This window comes from Podarcis muralis, chromosome 3 (genome assembly GCF_964188315.1).
Source record: "Podarcis muralis chromosome 3, rPodMur119.hap1.1, whole genome shotgun sequence".
Lineage (NCBI taxonomy): Eukaryota > Metazoa > Chordata > Lepidosauria > Squamata > Lacertidae > Podarcis > Podarcis muralis.
In genome coordinates, this window is record NC_135657.1 from 80,289,911 (window position 1) to 80,309,114 (window position 19,204).

At 40.4% G+C, this 19,204-nt stretch overlaps 1 protein-coding gene across 3 annotated transcripts in view; it reads right to left on the minus strand.

Moving 5' to 3' along the window:
* Positions 1–862: 862 nt before the first annotated feature.
* The window catches only part of CYB5R4 (cytochrome b5 reductase 4), a 33,647-nt gene continuing 15,305 nt past the window's right edge, over positions 863–19,204 (minus strand). For 2 of the 3 annotated variants that reach the window (XM_077926181.1, XM_028722889.2), the window contains 11 exons: positions 14,076–14,130; positions 13,498–13,555; positions 12,366–12,459; positions 10,755–10,787; positions 9,042–9,164; positions 7,823–7,963; positions 6,574–6,726; positions 5,773–5,923; positions 4,185–4,271; positions 2,790–2,954; positions 863–1,471 (listed from right to left, as the gene is read on the minus strand). In XM_077926181.1, coding sequence (XP_077782307.1) covers positions 1,417–1,471; positions 2,790–2,954; positions 4,185–4,271; positions 5,773–5,923; positions 6,574–6,726; positions 7,823–7,963; positions 9,042–9,164; positions 10,755–10,787; positions 12,366–12,459; positions 13,498–13,555; positions 14,076–14,130 — 1,115 coding nt within the window. In that variant the 3' untranslated portion in view covers positions 863–1,416. The remainder of the gene's footprint in view (positions 1,472–2,789; positions 2,955–4,184; positions 4,272–5,772; positions 5,924–6,573; positions 6,727–7,822; positions 7,964–9,041; positions 9,165–10,754; positions 10,788–12,365; positions 12,460–13,497; positions 13,556–14,075; positions 14,131–19,204) is intronic. The other variant, XM_077926182.1, reaches the window with a different exon arrangement.

Sequence of the window (19,204 nt, forward strand, 5' to 3'; positions counted from 1 at the left end):
TAAAAGCAGAAAGAAGTTAATCTTGCAGACCTATGTTGAAAACTGCATATTGTATTAATACAGGTTGAGGCAGCAGTGTGACGCAGCAGCAAAAAAAGCTAATGCTATTATAGGCTGCATCAACAGAAGTATAATGGCCAGATCAAGGGAAATAATAGTACTGCTCAATTCTGCCTTGGTCAGACCACACATGGAGTACTGTGTCCAATTGTGGGCACCACAGTTTATGGAGGATATTGACAAGCTGAGATGTGTGCAGAGGGGACTGACCAAGATGATCAAGGTCGGGAACAGTTACGGGAGTTGGATGCTTACCCTGGATAAGAGGATGTTGCGAGGAGATACAATAGCCATCTTCAAATATCTAAAGAGCCGTCACATGAAAGATGGAGCAAGCTTGGTTTCCCCTGCTCCGGAGGGTAGGATCTGAACCAATGGCTTCAAGTGACAAGAAAGGAGATTCCAACTAAACAGCAGGAAGAACTTTCTGGTGCTAAGAGCTCTTTGACAGTGGAACGGACTTCTTCAAGAGGTGGTGGACTCTCCCTCATTGGAGGCTTTTAAGCAGAGGTTGGATGGCCACCTGTCATGGATGCTTTAGCTGAGATTCCTGCATTGCAGGGGGTTGGGACTACAGGGCTGCTTCCAACTCTGCAATTCTAGCTTCTCTGTTAATAGTAGTTATGAGCATGGATAGCCACTTGAACTATGTGTTGATGACATTAAACTACCTGGGGAATGGGTGGGTGGAGGGTCAGTGGATGCTGGTGGGGAGGAGGCTGGTGTTTTTGAGTTCTGTACATTTTTGTGGTTGTTCTGAAATCCAATAAAATTATATTAAAAATAATAATGAACAAGTTGATGTATTTAAACGCAACCATCTTGTTTTTATTAACATGATACAAAAAGTGATTTAGTATATAAAACCAATATTTTGCGTATAAATTATAAGAACACTCGTTATTTACAATACTACAGCGTTATGACACCTGTAAGATTGTTTTCCTGAGTTAACTGTGTAACATATAACTTCATACTATATTGCCGAGACTTTGGAAAGTGGTGAAGTTATAATTTAAAATAAGGTCTCTAGTGCCTATACAGACATAGTAACCAGTGCAAAGGGATGCTACTAAATCGTACTTGATGGAGGACAAAGTTCATATCTGTGCAATACATACACGTGCTAGTTTACTTACCCCTTAAAATATTCTGGCTAAGTTTGATATAGTAACAAAAATAAATACAATTTCAAAACAGCAGAATATAAAAGAACCCACTCTCACCTAAATATGATAAGAGTTCAAGTAATCACATAAAAAGAACAAGATATTCATGCATAATATTTTCTTGGTTTTTTTTAAAAAAAACCCAATGTTTTTGAAGTGCACAACCTAGGGTCTTAATGCTGCATATTTAAGCTGTAAAACAGTGTGTTTCTTTAGAGGAATACCCAAGATCTTGCAGAAACCTGGAATGAAACAAACACATATACACAAAATAATGTACAGAGGGAAAACACGAATATTAAAGTAGCATTACATTAGATAGATAGATAGATGATAGATAGATTGATAGATAGATAGATAGATAGATAGATAGATAGATAGATAGATGATAGATAGTAGAGTATTCCTATTATAAAACTGGGATTTGTTTGTTGATGCTACAAAACCTATGACCAACTTTTTCCCCTAGCGCTGTTGAGCCCGCCCTCACTTAAATATAGTGCACCCACCTCACAGAACACCAGTTCCACGAATTCCTACAAACTACCCTAGATTATCTTGTAGGGTACTTGTGTGAGGGAAAACTTAATAATCTGGAGTCTCAGGCGGGATTTGATCCAATAAACAAGAAAGATTTTATTAAACAAAGGAAGTTTATGACACAAAGTGGATAAAACATAGGATACTTCAGATTATAAAGCTATTTCACTTCAGTTCTTTCTCAGCTGTTGCACAGCTGTTGCCGCTTAATACTTTGGTTCTTAAACAAGGTGGTATTTTCTGTCAGTTATATCCTCCTTAGGCAACCCTACTCCTGAGATACTCCAAGTAACAGACCCAAGGGATCACCACACCCCTCTTAACTGGTTTGGGAGACTTCTCTTTTGGTTGAAGAATCTCCCCCCTCCTGACTGGAATGAGACCTAAGTAGACTGTATCCTCACAGTTTCTACTTCTCCTGGCTCAGCCTCCCAGTTAATTCCTGGCCTATTACTCTTACAGGACACCACACACTGTCCTTCACACTAAGCTCAGAGTCTCCTTTCTCTAGCTTGTGATATATTCCTCCAAGTGGATGTTTCTACCCAGAACCAACTCTCTCTCCTCTCACTCCCTACCTCCCACCCTATTCTCCCAACCTACAAACTGTCTCTCAAAATCCTCTCCTTTTCAACTCCCTCTCCTGGAACCCTGGCCAATCAAGAGGCTGCCATTCGTTAACCATATGCTGGCAGGGTAAAAGAAAAAGAAAACACTTGGGGACCCAACCTGCCCAGCAAAACAAACTTTTCCATCACACTAACCCACCCTTGAAATTAGCCCACAGAAAAGCAGTATTAAAATTAACGAGTGGTATCCAATTTTAGTCAGGGCAGACCCATTGAAAACAATGAATTACGCTACCCTAGGTGGCTCTCACCAAGTTTCCCACATATGTAAATTCTTTACTGCTTTATATTTGAACATTTTTAAATAAAATATCAATTATAAAAATCAAGGGGAGGGAGTGCACATGAAGTTTACAACATGTAACCGATCAATATTTCCTCTTTTACTTACTGTATTCCTTGCTCCATGAAAGGTGGTGGACCACAGATACATATGAGCACCTTAGAATCACATTTACTTCTTTTCACAAACTGGGAAAGAAGAGAGGAAGAAATTTTTCCTTCTTTGCCTTTCCAGCCTTTCTTTGGCTCCGAGAGGACAAACTGAACCTCAAATCTGAAAGACAGAATGATTAAGTCACAGAACATGCACAATTTATTCAGCCATAGAACAAACTGGAACAAGCAAAAAATAAATAAAATTGGATTTTATTTGTATGTCAGCATATCAGGTCTTGTATGGTTTTGCAACACGGAGTTTGATCTAGAGCTAAGGCTAAAATCTGTTCCCTTCTGGTCTTCAATGCATTTGGGAAGTATGAAAATTACAGTGACTTCAGGATTTCTCCTACTCTTGTTTTAACAGTTATGCTTTCTAACTGCCCTCTTTTATTGCATATTCATTAACAATGCTTTAATGTTCTGATCAAATTGTTATTGTGTATTTTAATTGTGTATGTATTTTATCATTGATTTCATAGCCATTTGGAAACCATTTTGGCATAAGTGGCATGCAATAATGATAACAATGATGATATTGTTCTGGAATTTAGGGGACAAAAATATTATGAACTACAGCAGCAGCTCTGAACAATTAAAGGCATATTGAGATGTTGGGAAATCACCACTATAGGCAGAAACAAGATTTCTATATTTTCCATCAAAATCAATGTGAAAAACAATTTCCCTGTGATTTTTTTTCATTAAAATAATAAAGAAAGCCGCTTTCCCCTGCAGTGTGTAACTAACGCGGCAGATAAACAACTGAATAAAAGCTTTTTACATAGCCCCTTCTGTAACAAAAATAGTGAATGGTTTAGATATCAAGCAGTGATCTGATGTTGGTCCTGCAGAGATGAAGCACTTTGCTTTAAGCAAGATGAATAATTATTCAACACAACCGCACCCACCGCCCAAAGCACTTCATTAATATTTCAAAAAGTAATTTGGATGACTAACAAATGAATGCCTTGTACGCTACACTACTGCAAATTCAAACCAAGCTTAAATGTAAGACAAGGGGTGCAAGCAATGAATGATGTAAACAGGGGAGATGAGTAACAGGAGGTTTGTGAACTTTAGACAATATGATCATCACCGCATTAAATTCCTTTCTGTGCACCTATCCCTACATAGGATATATATTGTTCAAAGCTAACCCGTACTGCCCAATAAAGCTGCATTTCTATGTATTTTGTGCTTGCAGGAGTAACATACTTCTCTACATTGCTAGAACTGAGCAGGCACCTACTGCAAGGAGAGTGGGGGGAAGTCTCCATCCTCCTCAAGAACAATAAAGTTACCATCCTTCCCCCCAATTACCCAGTTCCAGGGTCTCCCCAGTTACCTTGCATCATTCAGGGCTAGTTGCTCCAGCTGATTTCTCCAAAGTATGTCATCTTCCGTCTTATTGAAGAACATAAATTTCACTGCCCTTAAAAAGAAATTAGGGCTTCAATATTTAAAATCACAGCTGTTAGAAACATTGTACCCATGCAGGAGACACTGAATAATGCAACAAGTATTCCTCAGTAAGAACTCCCAACAGCTTTTAACAATGCCACTTTGTGTAATTTAATAGCAATGAAAGACTCATGTAAGTTTACTTATGTATAGTGGGGTTGGAAGAGATGATTCTGGCCCCTCTATAGCCCTCATTTGCTTTGCCCTCCTTATCAAACTCACTCCAAGCACGCCATAGCTGTACTAAGACCACTGCTCACCTTTGTATTTACATAACATAACTGCCCATTGTCTGGATGGGTTAGAACAAGAAATACAACAATCAAATATTATAATCACTTAAAAAGCATCAGTTAACTACATTCTGTGGTCCAGGCATAGTATATACCAGGGGTGTCCAACTGGCCAACCACCATCGACAGGTTGATCCCCGAGTGATATTGGTCGATTGTGGTAGATTGCTTGCTCATTTCTGGCCCCGCCCTCTTGGTATGTTGTGCAGGATCGCTAAAACGGAAGATGGAGTTATCACCGCCCAGCTCTGTTTTTGGTGGACGTACTTTGGCATTTCCGAATTAAGGAGTGCATATTCGGTGCCACCCCTAAAAAAGCTTAAAAACTTTGAGCTGCCCCCCCCCCCAGTCTCTTGGGAGTTGGATGTTCCTGTTATATACAAGAGGTGTGACCAAAAAAAATGCACAATTTTAGTTGGTGTTGTACTGCAGGCCTACGCTAGGGCTACCTATCATTTTGAGATTGCCCAGTATCTCTTTTTCTCCATTGTCTTAGTGGAGAAATCACTGTAGAAATTGTATTGAAGGGTGATGGAAAAATTGGGACCCCCACTGCCGCTAAAAATACAATTTTTCTCCATAGCTGGGGAATCCCTCGATTATACAGAAACTCCTACATTCTATGAGGGTGCTCTCATTTCAGTGACATACTGGTAGTCACAGGAAATCCATGGTAGAAATGGAATCAGCTAGACCTCTGGCAGTTTAATTACCATGAAGAAATCAAACTTCATGAACCCGGACCCCACATTAAAACCTGCTTGTAGGAAACTGTGCACATGTGATCTGAGAAACTTTACAACCACAACCACGGAAGCCACCAGTCTTGCCAAGTAACATTAGCAGAAGCCTTACAGTACAATCCTATACATGCCTACTCAAAATTAAGTCTGATTTCAATACGGATTACTCCAGGGACAGTGGGTGTAAAACTGCAACTGCAGATATTGCTAAAACAAGGTAGTAAGAAATACTGCAACACAAACATTATGAGCAATTTGTATTGTTTTGTCAAAACCTTCCTTCACAGCAAAAGACTGTTTTGTTTCTATCATCAAATACCTATGCAGTGTTTTGAAACAATCTTGCTGCTAAACACATAACCAGAGCAAGAACTACTTAAAATGACTTTTCTTGTCATTTATAATGCTTGCACCTAGTCATAAGCAGAGAAGATACCTGAGGCTGTTGCTACTGGTCAGAGCATAGCTGAGCAGCTTAACCATTGGGGTGAATCCTGTGCCTCCTGCCAATAAAAACAGATCCTCTACATCTTCCATTTGCGATTTCATGAAGTTACCTTCAGGATTACTCACAGAAATATACTCCCCTGTAGAAGAAGAAGAAGAAGAAAAACATACAGTGCAGTGAATCCTGGAGAGAATGAAATAAGGGCACTCTCAACATCCACCCATTAAAAGAAACCTAAGGGTGCATTAGCTCACATTTTATACAACTATAAAAACAGTGGGCAGGATTCAACTTATGAGTCCTGTCCATGGAAGCCCTACACAAAGACCTCTGTTTGCGCAACAGGGTTTGACTCAGGGCAGTTGGGAGAATCTCTGTAACAGCACCTTTGGGGGTAGGAGAGGAAAGAGGGGGTTGTTTTGTTTGGTAAGCCAAAATGCTTGCCCTGATGGAAGGGTTGCCTTAGTGAGGCATTGAAGTCCTTCTAGTATAAAACAAGCATTCATCAGGAAAAGATTGAAAAACAAAACACTTAAAAATAAATTATATTTTATTAATTTTTCAAGAAAACAAACTATATTTTTGAAATGAATGCTTTGCAACCAGATTTTTTGATAGACCACCGTACGATGCTTAACAGCTTTCCCCCTTTTTTCCATTTTCTATTAAATGTATTTTCATATCATTAAAAAAAATTAAAATGGAAACTTTCACAAGATTTATAGCAACAAACACTGTTTTAGAATATCCCGAAAGAGTGCGAGAAAAAGAAAGAAAGCAAACACTTACCTATTTGTAGGGCATCAAGTACTGGTGTGAATAGTCCACTTGGGTAAATTTTGATTATGAAAAATATATGCAACTGATCATCGTGACAGGGATTTTTGAATGTAGACACCAAGAAAGATGGCACTGGTGTATATGGCTTCACTATCTCTGTGCCTGAGGAAAAGAAGTAGAAGAAAATTCAACATTTAGTATTCACAGAAACAATCCCTTTTAGTAGAGTCAACCATCAATGTCAAATCACATATTCTTACAAATAATGTAATTACTTCCTGCTAAGTGTGGAAGTCATATGGGCCAGAAGCCCTTACCCCTTTTCTAAATAAACTGAATATTCAACATACCTGACCATGTGTGTATAAATGGGCTAAACAAAGAAGTTTTGAATACCATCTGAGTGACTTTTTAAAAAGAAAAAGCAGCTTACTAGTGCTTATGAAAAGAAGTCATGCTGTCAGCTGACTTAATAATTACAAGCTGATGGGCTGAGTTTCAGCACTGATGTATTTTATCCTGGTACTTGTAACAAATGCAGCTTTTAAGGTTGGCTATTATCTTTGTCTAGTTGCTAAAACCTATTTTTTTAGACTGTGAAAAAGCACAACGCTCAACGAAAATAGAATATCACCTTTCTTCCCATTCAGAACTGCTTGTCATTTTCTCCCTGTAGCTTCTCCACTTGCACACTTCAATCCAGCGGGAGCCACTGATAACAGAGTTGGGGGAGATATTTTTGTTGATTCCCCCTTCCCACAGAAACCCCTCCTGAACACCCCCAATGCATTCTGGAGGTTGGGGGACCCTCTCAAATAGTGTCGTAGGTGGCATGGGGGGGGGTGTCTGTAGGAGAAATAAGGAATTTGCAAAAATGGCTTCTTCCCCTCTTCTGCTTAATAAAGCCCTCTATGAACAGAGGAACACAACTGGGTATTATCCTATTTTATGCAAGATTAACTGGCTGGACATTGCAAGTTCTTTCTGGTGAGGTGTAAAGTAGTGGACATCTTCATACACAAAACACTGCTAAAGGAACCTTTATAAAATAGAGTTTTAATTCCACAGTGTATGGTTCCCTTTCAACATTTGAGATATCTGAGCATTACCTATTTAATTAGGGTGGAACGTGTTTTTCATTTAAGAAGGTAAGTGATAAACTTGTGTGATCATTTGTGTGCCTTTCCTTTTTAAAACAACACCACAACAGAATTAGAATATATTCTATGAAATAACAAAGGATCTTTCATTACATTACCTGTAATAGTTTGTCTGAGGTAAACATGGTGCCCAACAGGGACCAGGAGATGGGTTCCCAGCGGTAATGCTAAACAAAAGAGTTGGGTGTCATGACTGACATTTGTCTTTGACAGCAATCTGCATTTTCTGTAATACAGACCTTAAAAATACAGAAACTGTAATTAATTCAATTCAGGCCACTCAAATGTTCACATTCCATGGATCTAAAGAGATACTTCTGTGTGCATAACTCTTCTTCCATGACTAGAACAAAATCCCCAGATCCTCAAACCAAAGTTATGCAAAATATCTACTCATGCCTTTATCACTTGAAAAGTCTACAACTTATGCTTCAACCATTATTGGTATTAAAATTAGTTATTAATACAGCAACAACAGATTCCTGCTAATATGAAAATTTTAGCTATCATATCTGGTCCCATGTAAAGGTTATGGCATTTTTGAATCATTGCATTTTTGGTTTCCAAATACCGTATTTTTCGCCCTATAAGACGCACTTTTCCCCCTCCAAAAATGAAGGGGAAATGTGTGTGCGTCCTATGGGGCGAATGCAGGCTTTCGCTGCAGCCTGGAGAGCGAGGGGGGTCGGTGTGCACCGACCCCTCTCGCTCTCCAGGCTTCAGGAAGCTATCCACTAGCCGTGGGAGACCCAGCTCTCCCAGGGCTAGCGGAGAGCTTGCCAGCACCCAGAAGCTTGGGGCGCGCTGAGCTCCGCACGCCCCAAGCTTCGGGATTAGCGGAGACCTTGCCGGCACCCAGAAGCTTGGGGCGCACTGAGCTCCGCACGCCGCAAGCTTTGGGCTTAGCGCAGCGCACCTGAGGGGGAAAAAATTTTTTTTCCTTTATTTCCCCCCCAAAAAACTAGGTGCGTCCTATGGGCCAGTGCGTCCTATGGGGCGAAAAATACGGTACATTATATAAGAATCTGAAACATAACTGAGATACTTTGCACTCTGCATAAATTTTTTAGGCAGCTGAGGAGAAGAGGGGATACAGAGAGGTTTTATTATCATGGACAGTACATTTTGCAGGTACAATGAAAACACAAAGCCATCATATTATACACAGCTATACACAATGCTTTTGCTAAGACTATAATACATCCTTAAACATAGTCATTCTGACTATGCTGCAGACCTTGAACAGCAATCTGATTTTGTCTCCTGATTTTGGGTGTGCTGAGAATCAGTCATGAGTATGGCAGCAAAACTAATTACCTCTCTCTGTGCGTTTGACAAAGGAGTTATGACTTTCCAGTGGCTGTCCAAGTTTTTTCCAAGAAAGAATTTCTTTCTTCTTCAGGACAAATTCCACCTTTCCCACTTTTTCAGAGACCTGTACTAAAAATACACAGAGTGTTGTTCTATACTAATACATACATGTCGTTTTGTACAAAAAATGTAATTACAGCGTTCACAACCTGCCTCTGTTCAATTTATTATTAAAGAGAGAGGGAGGGAGTAAAGCCCTTGGGAGACCCACTGAAAGAAATGGTCATTCGTTTCAATGAGTCTTCTCTGCGGATGGTAGTTGGATATTCTCCAGACACAATAAAACTGCAGGGCAGCAGCTGAAAGAATGAAACACAACTACTTTGCTGAAATTAAACAGATTTGGGCTAGTCAGTGCCTGAACTCCTTATGTACCAATATTGCCATGAGCTGCCTGATACAGAGAGATGGAACAGAAATGTAAGCAGTAATAGTCAGAATGTGAAAAGCATTTGATTAAATACCACATTTTGCAGTTTTTATCTGAATGAGAGGATAGCAGATGCATGCTCAACAAGAGATGTTTACATATGGCAGGCAAATAAATAAATAAATAAGGGACAAATTATATTCAAAGGACAACAGATCATTGTTACAGGACCCAACATAGAGTAGCCAGAATCAAAAAGAACAGCAATATAAGGAAGCTTTTGGCTGGTTCCTTCTTAACAGCAGCGCTCATGCAGAATGACAGACTGTTTCTAAAGTAAAGTGAATTTCAAAAGTAGTTTGCAATATGGCACAGGGGTCTTTAATGCAGCATTAAAGGGTTTTAAAAAAAAAATCAACAGAAAACACTTGTATGAGCAGAAAAGCATTTCTTTCAAACTGTTCATTGGGAAAGAACACTCTCAAGAGACTCAAAAGACATTAAGATACAGTCATTCAAGAATCCTGACAGCTATGAAATGCATTACAATGAATAAGATAACTAACATAAAATGTAAGCTTTGCAAAGAAGCTGATGCAAGATGATACTCTCAGTTCTTAAGTTAACATGCTGCTACAGTAAGCTAAACCAGTTTAACTTCAATGGTGCACCACGTGCATCTAACATTGTTTTCATATAGGCATGCATCAATGTGTGGTGAACCATACACAACACACTAAGATTATAGTCCAATCATATGAATTGCTATGCCAACAAATACTAAGGCTCTGAAGTCTTGATTAGCACAAGAGTTAACATGATGTTAGAACAGGGAAAGTATTTCACATGAGGGCACTCTACTATAGATTAGCCTTATTTAAGTTTCTCAAACAGTCATCTGGAAGGTACGGGCAACTCTCAACTTACACTTGGGTAATGTTCTGGGGATGGCACTTAAAGTCAAAAATTGCATATAGTCAAAACACATTGGGTTCAACAGCAGGTGGGATTCCAGATGCCCACCCCCTTTTTAACTTTTTGGCCATGAGCAAAAAGCAGAATGCGCATAAGTTAAATGTGCGCAAGTTGTGAGTTACCTGTACTTAATATACAGCACAATAAATACATAGAAATACAAGAAATATGTTACATTTCTTGCATTATGTAAGATTTCGGTGACAGCACTAGTAGTAATATTACTGAAAAAAGTGATCAGATACTGAATATACTAACAAGTCAGAGCAAAAAAAGCACAAATGTTTTGACTGTAAGAGGATGTACTTGCTTACCTATCATATCCTCATGAACTGCATAACTCAGTTCTAAAACAGAAGTATATATTTTGATTTAATAAAAACCAAGTGTCTCTCTACGTCGATTATTATGAGTAGCAATAACCATTAAATGTACAGGTGTCAGGAAAATGCAAAGCTTTAGAGCTTTGCATTTCATCATTTAAATAAAGTTATGAGGTTCTCTACAATGGAAAACCCAAATAATTAGCTATACCACAAAGTTCCATTACATTAATATATAGGCATTGCTTGACAGTACATATTCAAGTCTTGGAAGTGCATGCTCCCTTCTCCCCTTTTCCTTGCCAGGAGGCAATTCCCTCCCTTTGCACTAAGCATAGTTTGCTTTGAAACCAGAATTGGAAATACGCAACAGCATCTTTTGGTTTGGTGGCAAACAGGAAGTGAGGGAAGAAACTGCAGCACAAAGGGAAGGAGGAATTGCACGTTCAAACTAAAGGCTGTTTTCATGTAGTGCCAAATTATTGCTTGCTGTTATACTTCAATTGAGCCTCATATTGCAACCAATTTCTAATCACCTTATAAACCACTGTCTCGGGGTGATTTACACATAAATTAAAAACAGAAAAACAACAGATACATTTAAAACAAAACTAAAATTTTACAAATGGAGACTCATGATAAAACTAGTCATAAATCAAGGATCCACGTATCTGGTGTGTGCACACAGCTGGAGCTTCATTCTATTAAGAGGAAAGGTCAAAGCTCAATGGTAGAAAGTGTGCATTACATTCACAGTGTCTCCAACATTTCCAGCAGAGGCTGGGGAAAGCTCCTGTTGGAAAGCTTGGAAAGCCTCTATCACTCAGTAGAGATGATCTGATCTAGATGGAGCATCCTGCACTTGCACTCAGTCACTCTGTTTTACAAAGTTCAATACAGTGGTACCTCGGGTTACATACGCTTCAGGTTACAGACTCTGCTAACCCAGAAATAGTGCTTCAGGTTAAGAACTTTGCTTCAGGATGAGAACAGAAATCGTGCTCCAGCGGTGCAGCAGCAGCGGGAGGCCCCATTAGCTAAAGTGGTGCTTCAGGTTAAGAACAGTTTCAGGTTAAGAACGGACCTCCGGAATGAATTAAGTACTTAACCCGAGGTACCACTGTATCTGACAATTTAATGGTGCCCTTTAATGGTGCCCAAAGTCTATCACTTGAATTTTCTCTTCACTTTCCGCTGGAGAGGAAAGATGCTTTTAAAAATGAACACTAGCTACTCTTAAGGAACAGAACAACTGCATGCAGGAATGAAACTCCAACTGAATGCACAAGTCTCTCCCTCAACATATTTCACATCTTTGGAGTCTAGACTCCGGTATACAGATACCAGCCTTTCCCAACCCTGTGCTCTCCAGGCATTGTTGGACTACAACTCCCATCAAACCCTGACCTCTGGCTATGCCTACCAAGTACAAAGCATTCATGGGGTACCATGGCTTGAGTACAATACACATTCCACTCTTATCACTGCGGGATTTTAATGCAGCTGAAATGCATTTATGTATGAGTGTATATGTGCATACATTACATGTATATAATTACATGCACACCTCTGCAATAAAGAATTTGCCAGTAAAGTCCTTACCGAGATGTAAAAGATACGAGTAGTCTTTCACAATCAGCTCTCCTCTCAGTTTACATTCTTGAAGATCAGCTATCACCAACTCACTGTTCATATCCTTACAGAGGAAGGAAAATGAAGGTTTTTCAAAGTGGTTGTTAAAATTGAAGTGTTTTTTATTATAATAGTGCACCATCAATGCGCACAGCACTTTACAAAGTAACAAGAGTTCTCCACAGTGGAGAGTTTTCAATCTGAACCTATCAAGAGGAGCCAAGAAAGAAGACAGGAAGGAGGAGGTGAGGGTAAATGGTTGAAGAAGGCACTTCACTTCCACATACTTAAGCTTGGTTTTGGTACAGAAGGAGGGCAGAGGGAGGAGGAGGAGGAGGAGGAGGAGGAGGAGGAGGAGGAGGAAGAAGAAGAAGAAGAAGAAGAAGAAGAAGAAGAAGAAGAAGAAGAAGAAGAAGAAGAAGAAGAAGAAGAAGAGGAGGAGGAGGAGGAGGAGGAAGAGGAGGAGGAGGAGGAGGAGGAGGAGGAGGAGGAGGAGGAGGAGGAGGAGGAGGAGGAGGAGTTTGGATTTGATATCCTGCTTTATCACTACCCGAAGTAGTCTCAAAGCGGCTAACATTCTCCTTTCCCTTCCTCCCCCACAACAAACACTCTGTGAGGTGAGTGGAGCTGAGAGACTTCAGAGAAGTGTGACTGGCCCAAGGTCACCCAGCAGCTGCATGTGGAGGAGTGGGGAAGCGAACCTGGTTCACCAGATTACGAGACTACCGCTCTTAACCACTACACCGCAGTGGCAAGTGAGACCACAGAAGTGTTCTTGGAGGCAGTTTCAAGCATATGGAGAAGCAAGAAACAACTCTGGACAGCTGTTAATGAGGGAGCTGGAGGAGCGAAGGCCAAGGTGACCTGAGTTCAAATTCCCAGCTAGCCACGAAACGTACAGGGTGGCCTTGATTTAGTCACTATTTTTTAGTCTATCCTACCTCACAGGGTTGTTATGAGGATGAAATGTGGGGGGAGAACAAGTACATTGCTTTGAGCTCTTTGGGGCAAAGGCTGGATACAAATGGAGCTACTAAATGATATATTGGAAAAACAAGTATACAGTTTTCAAAATTCTTTAATATAAAAAGCAATTCTCTACCTTTTGTTTAGTGTATATGACCACGGTGATAGAACCATCTGTCTGGAACCAATCATAACTAAAATATTAGGGAAAAAACCTATTAATCTTTTTGAAACAATGCATGTATATATCTGCCTCCGTCTTCATTTGTTTGCTGAAGAAATATGCCTAAAAGCACTTGAAAACTTTCCACTAACGAAGCTTGTGAGCAAAACTCTGGCAGTCGCACCAAAAGATTGATATTAACTTAGTTTACTTTAATCTGAAAGGCACCATCACATAGAACGTTGTAACGTAGTAACGTTGAGTTACTTTGTTTTGTTTATAATTTGAAATTACTGTAGTAGAATTTAGCTGCCCATTTCCCACTCCACCAAGTGGTGGAGTGGGAAATGTACCAAGAATCCCAGCCCCCTAGAAATTACTGAATTGTTATTCATGCCATTAAATAGTGTAACAATGGTCACCGTACTGCAGCTATTTCATGGAACTGTGTAGGCGGGTCACCTAAGAGCTGCTAGTTGTTACTGAAGCTTATGTAAAATAGAGCTTTACAAAGATTTTATAAAAATGATAATGGTGTCTTGGAATAGTACCTGGGAACTGCTTCTTTGGAATAATTATCCGGGACTTTCTTTTTAGAAAACAGACCTGCAAAAAAGAAAAAAGAGAGAGAAAGAAATGATATACATATATAGGGACCTAAAAAGCAAATGTTATTCATTAGGTAAACAAATTGACTTAGATCCACGGTTCCCATGGGCAGAACTCCACGCCTGGGCTGCTCCTGTGGAGGAATGGCAAAGGATATTTTCACTGACCCCTGCAAAGCTGGAGTAAGTGATGCGGGGGTGGCCTGGGGAGAACAGACAATTGCTTCCCTTCCTCCTTCTACTGTGGCAGCCTTCACTGGATTGGTCCCTTTAGAAACTGGAAGGAGTTTATAGAAGGGATAATCTGCATCCACCCCCAAGTATGCAGATATAACCTTAGTTTCATACCATTTTATCGGCATGAGACGTGTATCAGCCCGATCTACCTCTCAGTAGGTTACAATAATATATGAGGAGAACATGCATGTTGATCTGAACTTCTTGGACAAAGGGCAATATAAAAATATAGCAATAATAACTTTTTCAAATACAGTGGTGCCCCGCAAGACAAATGCCTCGCAAGACGGAAAACCCGCTAGACAAAAGGGTTTTCCGTTTTGGAGGTGCTTCGCAAAACGAATTTCCTATGGGCTTGCTTCGCAAGACAAAAATGTCTTGCGAGTTCCTGCAGGGTTCCCCCCCCCCTTTCCCCAAGCCGCTAAGCCGCTTAACAGCTGATCCGCTAAGCCACTAAACAGCTGATCCGCTAAGCCGCTTAACAGCTGATCGCTAAGCCGCTTAACAGCTGATCCGCTAAGCCGCTTAACAGCTGATCCGCTAAGCCGCTAAACAGCTGATCGCTAAGCCGCTTATCAGCTGATCCGCTAAGCCCGCTAAGCCGCTAATAGCGCTAATCCGCTAAGGGGCTTGCTTCGCAAGACGAAAAAACCACAAGACAAAGAGACTCGCGGAACGGATTCTTTTCGTCTTGCGAGGCACCACTGTAAAGAACACTGTCTACCTGGGACATATCAGGCACTTGCTGAAATTAGTTCAGAACGTTCAGTTCAGAGTTGATTGTCCTTAGGTACCTGGAAGCACTCAAGTTCAGGACACATGGTTCATGCCTCCAGAAGTTTAAATTGTCTGAGGCACAGAAACACCCCAATCCAAGAGAATAGATGGAAAAAAGGCAACCACGTATCACTTGTTAAAGAGCAAAGCGTAACAGATGGGATCCTGGTTTTAATGCATTTGTTTTGAGCTCAGATGAGGTTTCTGTCAGGATGCCTAACATGCTAGTGTTATGCAATTTTAAAATGTATAAACAGTTTTAGTAAATACAGCACACACGCAACTTGTATCAAAAACACAAAGAAACCAGCTACCATATAAGACTGCGGAAGAGTTTCACAGTTGCTAGCAGCTACACACACCTTTGAACATAGCCTGACATAAAAGCAACTTTCACAACGTCAAATTCTGCAGAACAGCATTTGGATGTGTTTCCGCTGTTTGCTTCAAATTCATTTGTTTAAGAATATTTATATACTGCTTCATATTTTAAAGTATCTAAAGCGGTATGCAGTGCTGATTATACCACATAATTAGAGCCATTATCCATCTGATCACACAAGGGCCCTGCCTTGAGTCTGCTGCATGTGAAAGCAAAACGAATCTAGAAAGCTCTCAACTAAGTACAATTCAGAGTACTGTGAAAACAGCCTTTGAGTCTGTTTTTTGGTGATGTAGGTGGGGGGAAAGTGTCACGCAAAGCACTCAGCTTCACCCCATAGCCAGCTGCTTGTTGTTACAAGCATCTCATCTCACTTCCAGAATACCTGCTGCCTTTGGGCCTGCCCCAGTTGCCAGTTAGGAGAGTGCTACTTTCCCTTCATCCACACAAGACACTGCAGCAGAAGACTATGCATAAAACTGGAGTAATCCATACTTTAATGAAACATAATTTGGAAGTAGGGGCTGGATAACTTTCCCCCCCCAGTCCAATGACTGCAATTCAAAAATGGAAAACCATAAGGGACACATGCCTGACTATGGCCAAAGTGGTCTCTGAATGTGCAACTGCTGTTGCATGCATGCACTTTGCTCACCACAAACTCGTTTCAAAACACACACATATAAATTGTTAATCCAGGCATGCATCATCCACAAACTGCAACTTCCCCATCTCCACTTAGCCCAGCATAAAGATGGGAGAGATTTCCAGCTCAGAGAAAGGACTATTTCCATCCAAAGCACAGCAGTCTTCTACTCTTGGTGGAAGCCAGCCTCATGAGGGGAAGTGGGCCACATTTAAAGGCTTGGCAAGTCAGATCCAACTCATAGGTTGTAGGGTTCACCACTCCCAGTGTAAAGGATCAAAATGAATGCTGGATCCACTGCACATAGTTATATGGTGCAAGAGACAGTAATATTCCCAGCCATAAGAGTTTTGCAGTGTTATGAGAACCAACAAAAGAACAGAGACAACTAGTAATTCAAATCCAAAGAAAGTCACACAAAGTCCATAGACATAAATTTATGTCAATGTCCTGTTGCTTTTCATGGGTCTTCTCAGATTTCCCAAGGAAATCTTTTCCAAAAGGTTAGGAAACTCTCAAAAAGTGTGTGAGTTGGGGAGACATGAGGCATTTCAGGGAGGAGGGGTAATTGATGAGAATCTGCTAGTGGAAGCTACCACTAGATGGAACACGCTTCTGTGAACAGAATGGACATGTAGGATTTTAGTCAAATACCATTAAAAGGTGAGAATAAAGGATCCAGATAGCCAGATGAAAATCCACACACCCCAGTACCACTAGGCATTCTGTCTAAATTCTACCATCTAAATATAGCTTTTGTTATTTGAAAAGATGTCCTTCAGTTGGTAATGGAAATGTCATTCAAGAATGCTGACCTTAAGGTTCCCAGGTGTCTAATACAAGTCTGAACAGAAAATGAGTCAAACAAAGCCAATACCAGAAAGAAAGAAAGAAAGAAAGATAGAAAGAAAGAAAGAAAGGAAGGAAAAAAAGAAAGAAAGAAAGAAAGAAAGAAAGAAAGAAAGAAAGAAAGAACTGGAATACTGCTGATGATTTCAAACAGTGAAAGTATACCTGTTCCACTATGTGGTAGCAGTTTCTAAACCTTACCAATAACTATAATAAAATATTAAATGGTTAAAACTGGAATATTTTCCATTAACCATCTCTTCAGGATGAGGAAACTCGGTATTATTCAAGACCTATGACCCAAAATAAGTAGAATCAAAGTTTGCTATACCTATAGAAACACAACAGAAAAACAAAATCTGCCCTCTTAATGAATTGTCAATAATACACTATGAAGACTTCCCAGGGGAAGAGATTTTTAGAATGCCCTTTAGAAACTCTCTGTAAACAAGGCTTAGCATTTCTTTTATTGATTAAAATTGATCTTTTCTTGCTTGCCTACAGAAAATATATTTAGAATTATACTATTATACTGTAACTATAATCCCAAACTGGAATTAAGATCGCCGGAAGAAATATCAACAACCTCAGATATGCAGATGACACAACCTTGATGGCAGAAAGTGAGGAGGAATTAAAGAACCTCTTAATGAGGGTGAAAGAGGAGAGCGCAAAATATGGTCTGAAGCTCAACATCAAAAAAATCGAAGATCATGGCCACTGGGCCCATCAACTCCTGGCAAATAGAAGGGGAAGAAATGGAGGTAGTGAGAGATTTTACTTTCTTGGGCTCCATGATCACTGCAGATGGTGACAGCAGTCACGAAATTAAAAGACGCCTGCTCCTTGGGAGAAAGGCGATGGCAAACCTAGACAGCACCTTAAAAAGCAGAGACATCACCTTGCCAACAAAGGTCCGTATAGTTAAAGCCATGGTTTTCCCAGTAGTGATGTATGGAAGTGAGAGCTGGACCATAAAGAAGGCTGATCTCCGAAGAATTGATGCTTTTGAATTATGGTGCTGGAGGAGACTCTTGAGAGTCCCATGGACTGCAAGAAGATCAAACGTATCCATTCTTAAGGAAATCAGCCCTGAGTGCTCACTGGAAGGACAGATTGTGAAGCTGAGGCTCCAATACTTTGGCCACCTCATGAGAAGAGAAGACTCCCTGGAAAAGACCCTGATGTTGGGAAAGATGGAGGGCACAAGGAGAAGGGGACGTCAGAGGACAAGATGGTTGGACAGTGTTCTTGAAGCTACAAACATGAGTCTGACCAAACTGCGGGAGGCAGTGGAAGACAGGAGTGCCTGGCGTGCTCTGGTCCATGGGGTCACGAAGAGTCGAACATGACTAAACAACAACTATAACTATGTTACAGGGTTGCTGTAGATTTTTAGTAATTCCTTCATTCATTTTTTTCTCCTATATTTACATGTTATAGTGTTCTACGAGTTCAGGAATATCATATTGCTTACAGGGACCACATATACTGAAACTGTCACTACTGGAAATTCACAGACTATCTTAAAGTTAACAACAACAACAAAAACAATCCAGTGTAATGCAGCAAGACTGAATTTTCAAGCCTTGACAATTTATTTCCCAACTTCCTAAATGCTGCAAGTGACCTTTATATTAAAGTCTAAACTAGATTTGACACAGGAAGCATGGGACACAATAGAAAACTCATTGAAAATATCAACTGCCTGCTATAGCACAGGGGGGAAAGTACTGTGTGACCACATTGTAATTGCATTTGAAAGATAATATTTCCGCATAAGGTACGATCTAGCATTTTGCACAAGCCTTTTCCCTCTTATCTGGAAAAAGACGACAATAGGTGGCATCCAACTAACATGTCCTGTCAGCACAAGGATTTCCTATAGTGCAACAGAACACCCCACCCACCAGAGCAGATTTGGGGAGGGCATAGGGCATGTGCAGGGAGACAAGGGAGAAAGTTATGTTGTCCAAGTGTAAATCCTTGTGCTGACCGGATGCATTAGTTAGCTACACAAGTAGGTCTTGCCCCAATGATTCAGTTGCAAGGACTGAAGGTCCCCACCTTCCCGCCGTCCTATAAGGCTCCTCCTCTCCATTGTCTATCCGAAGCAGCTGCAGGCTGCATCTGCATACAACCACTTTCTGCTCTTCCCTTTCCATTTCTCTAGGAGAAATG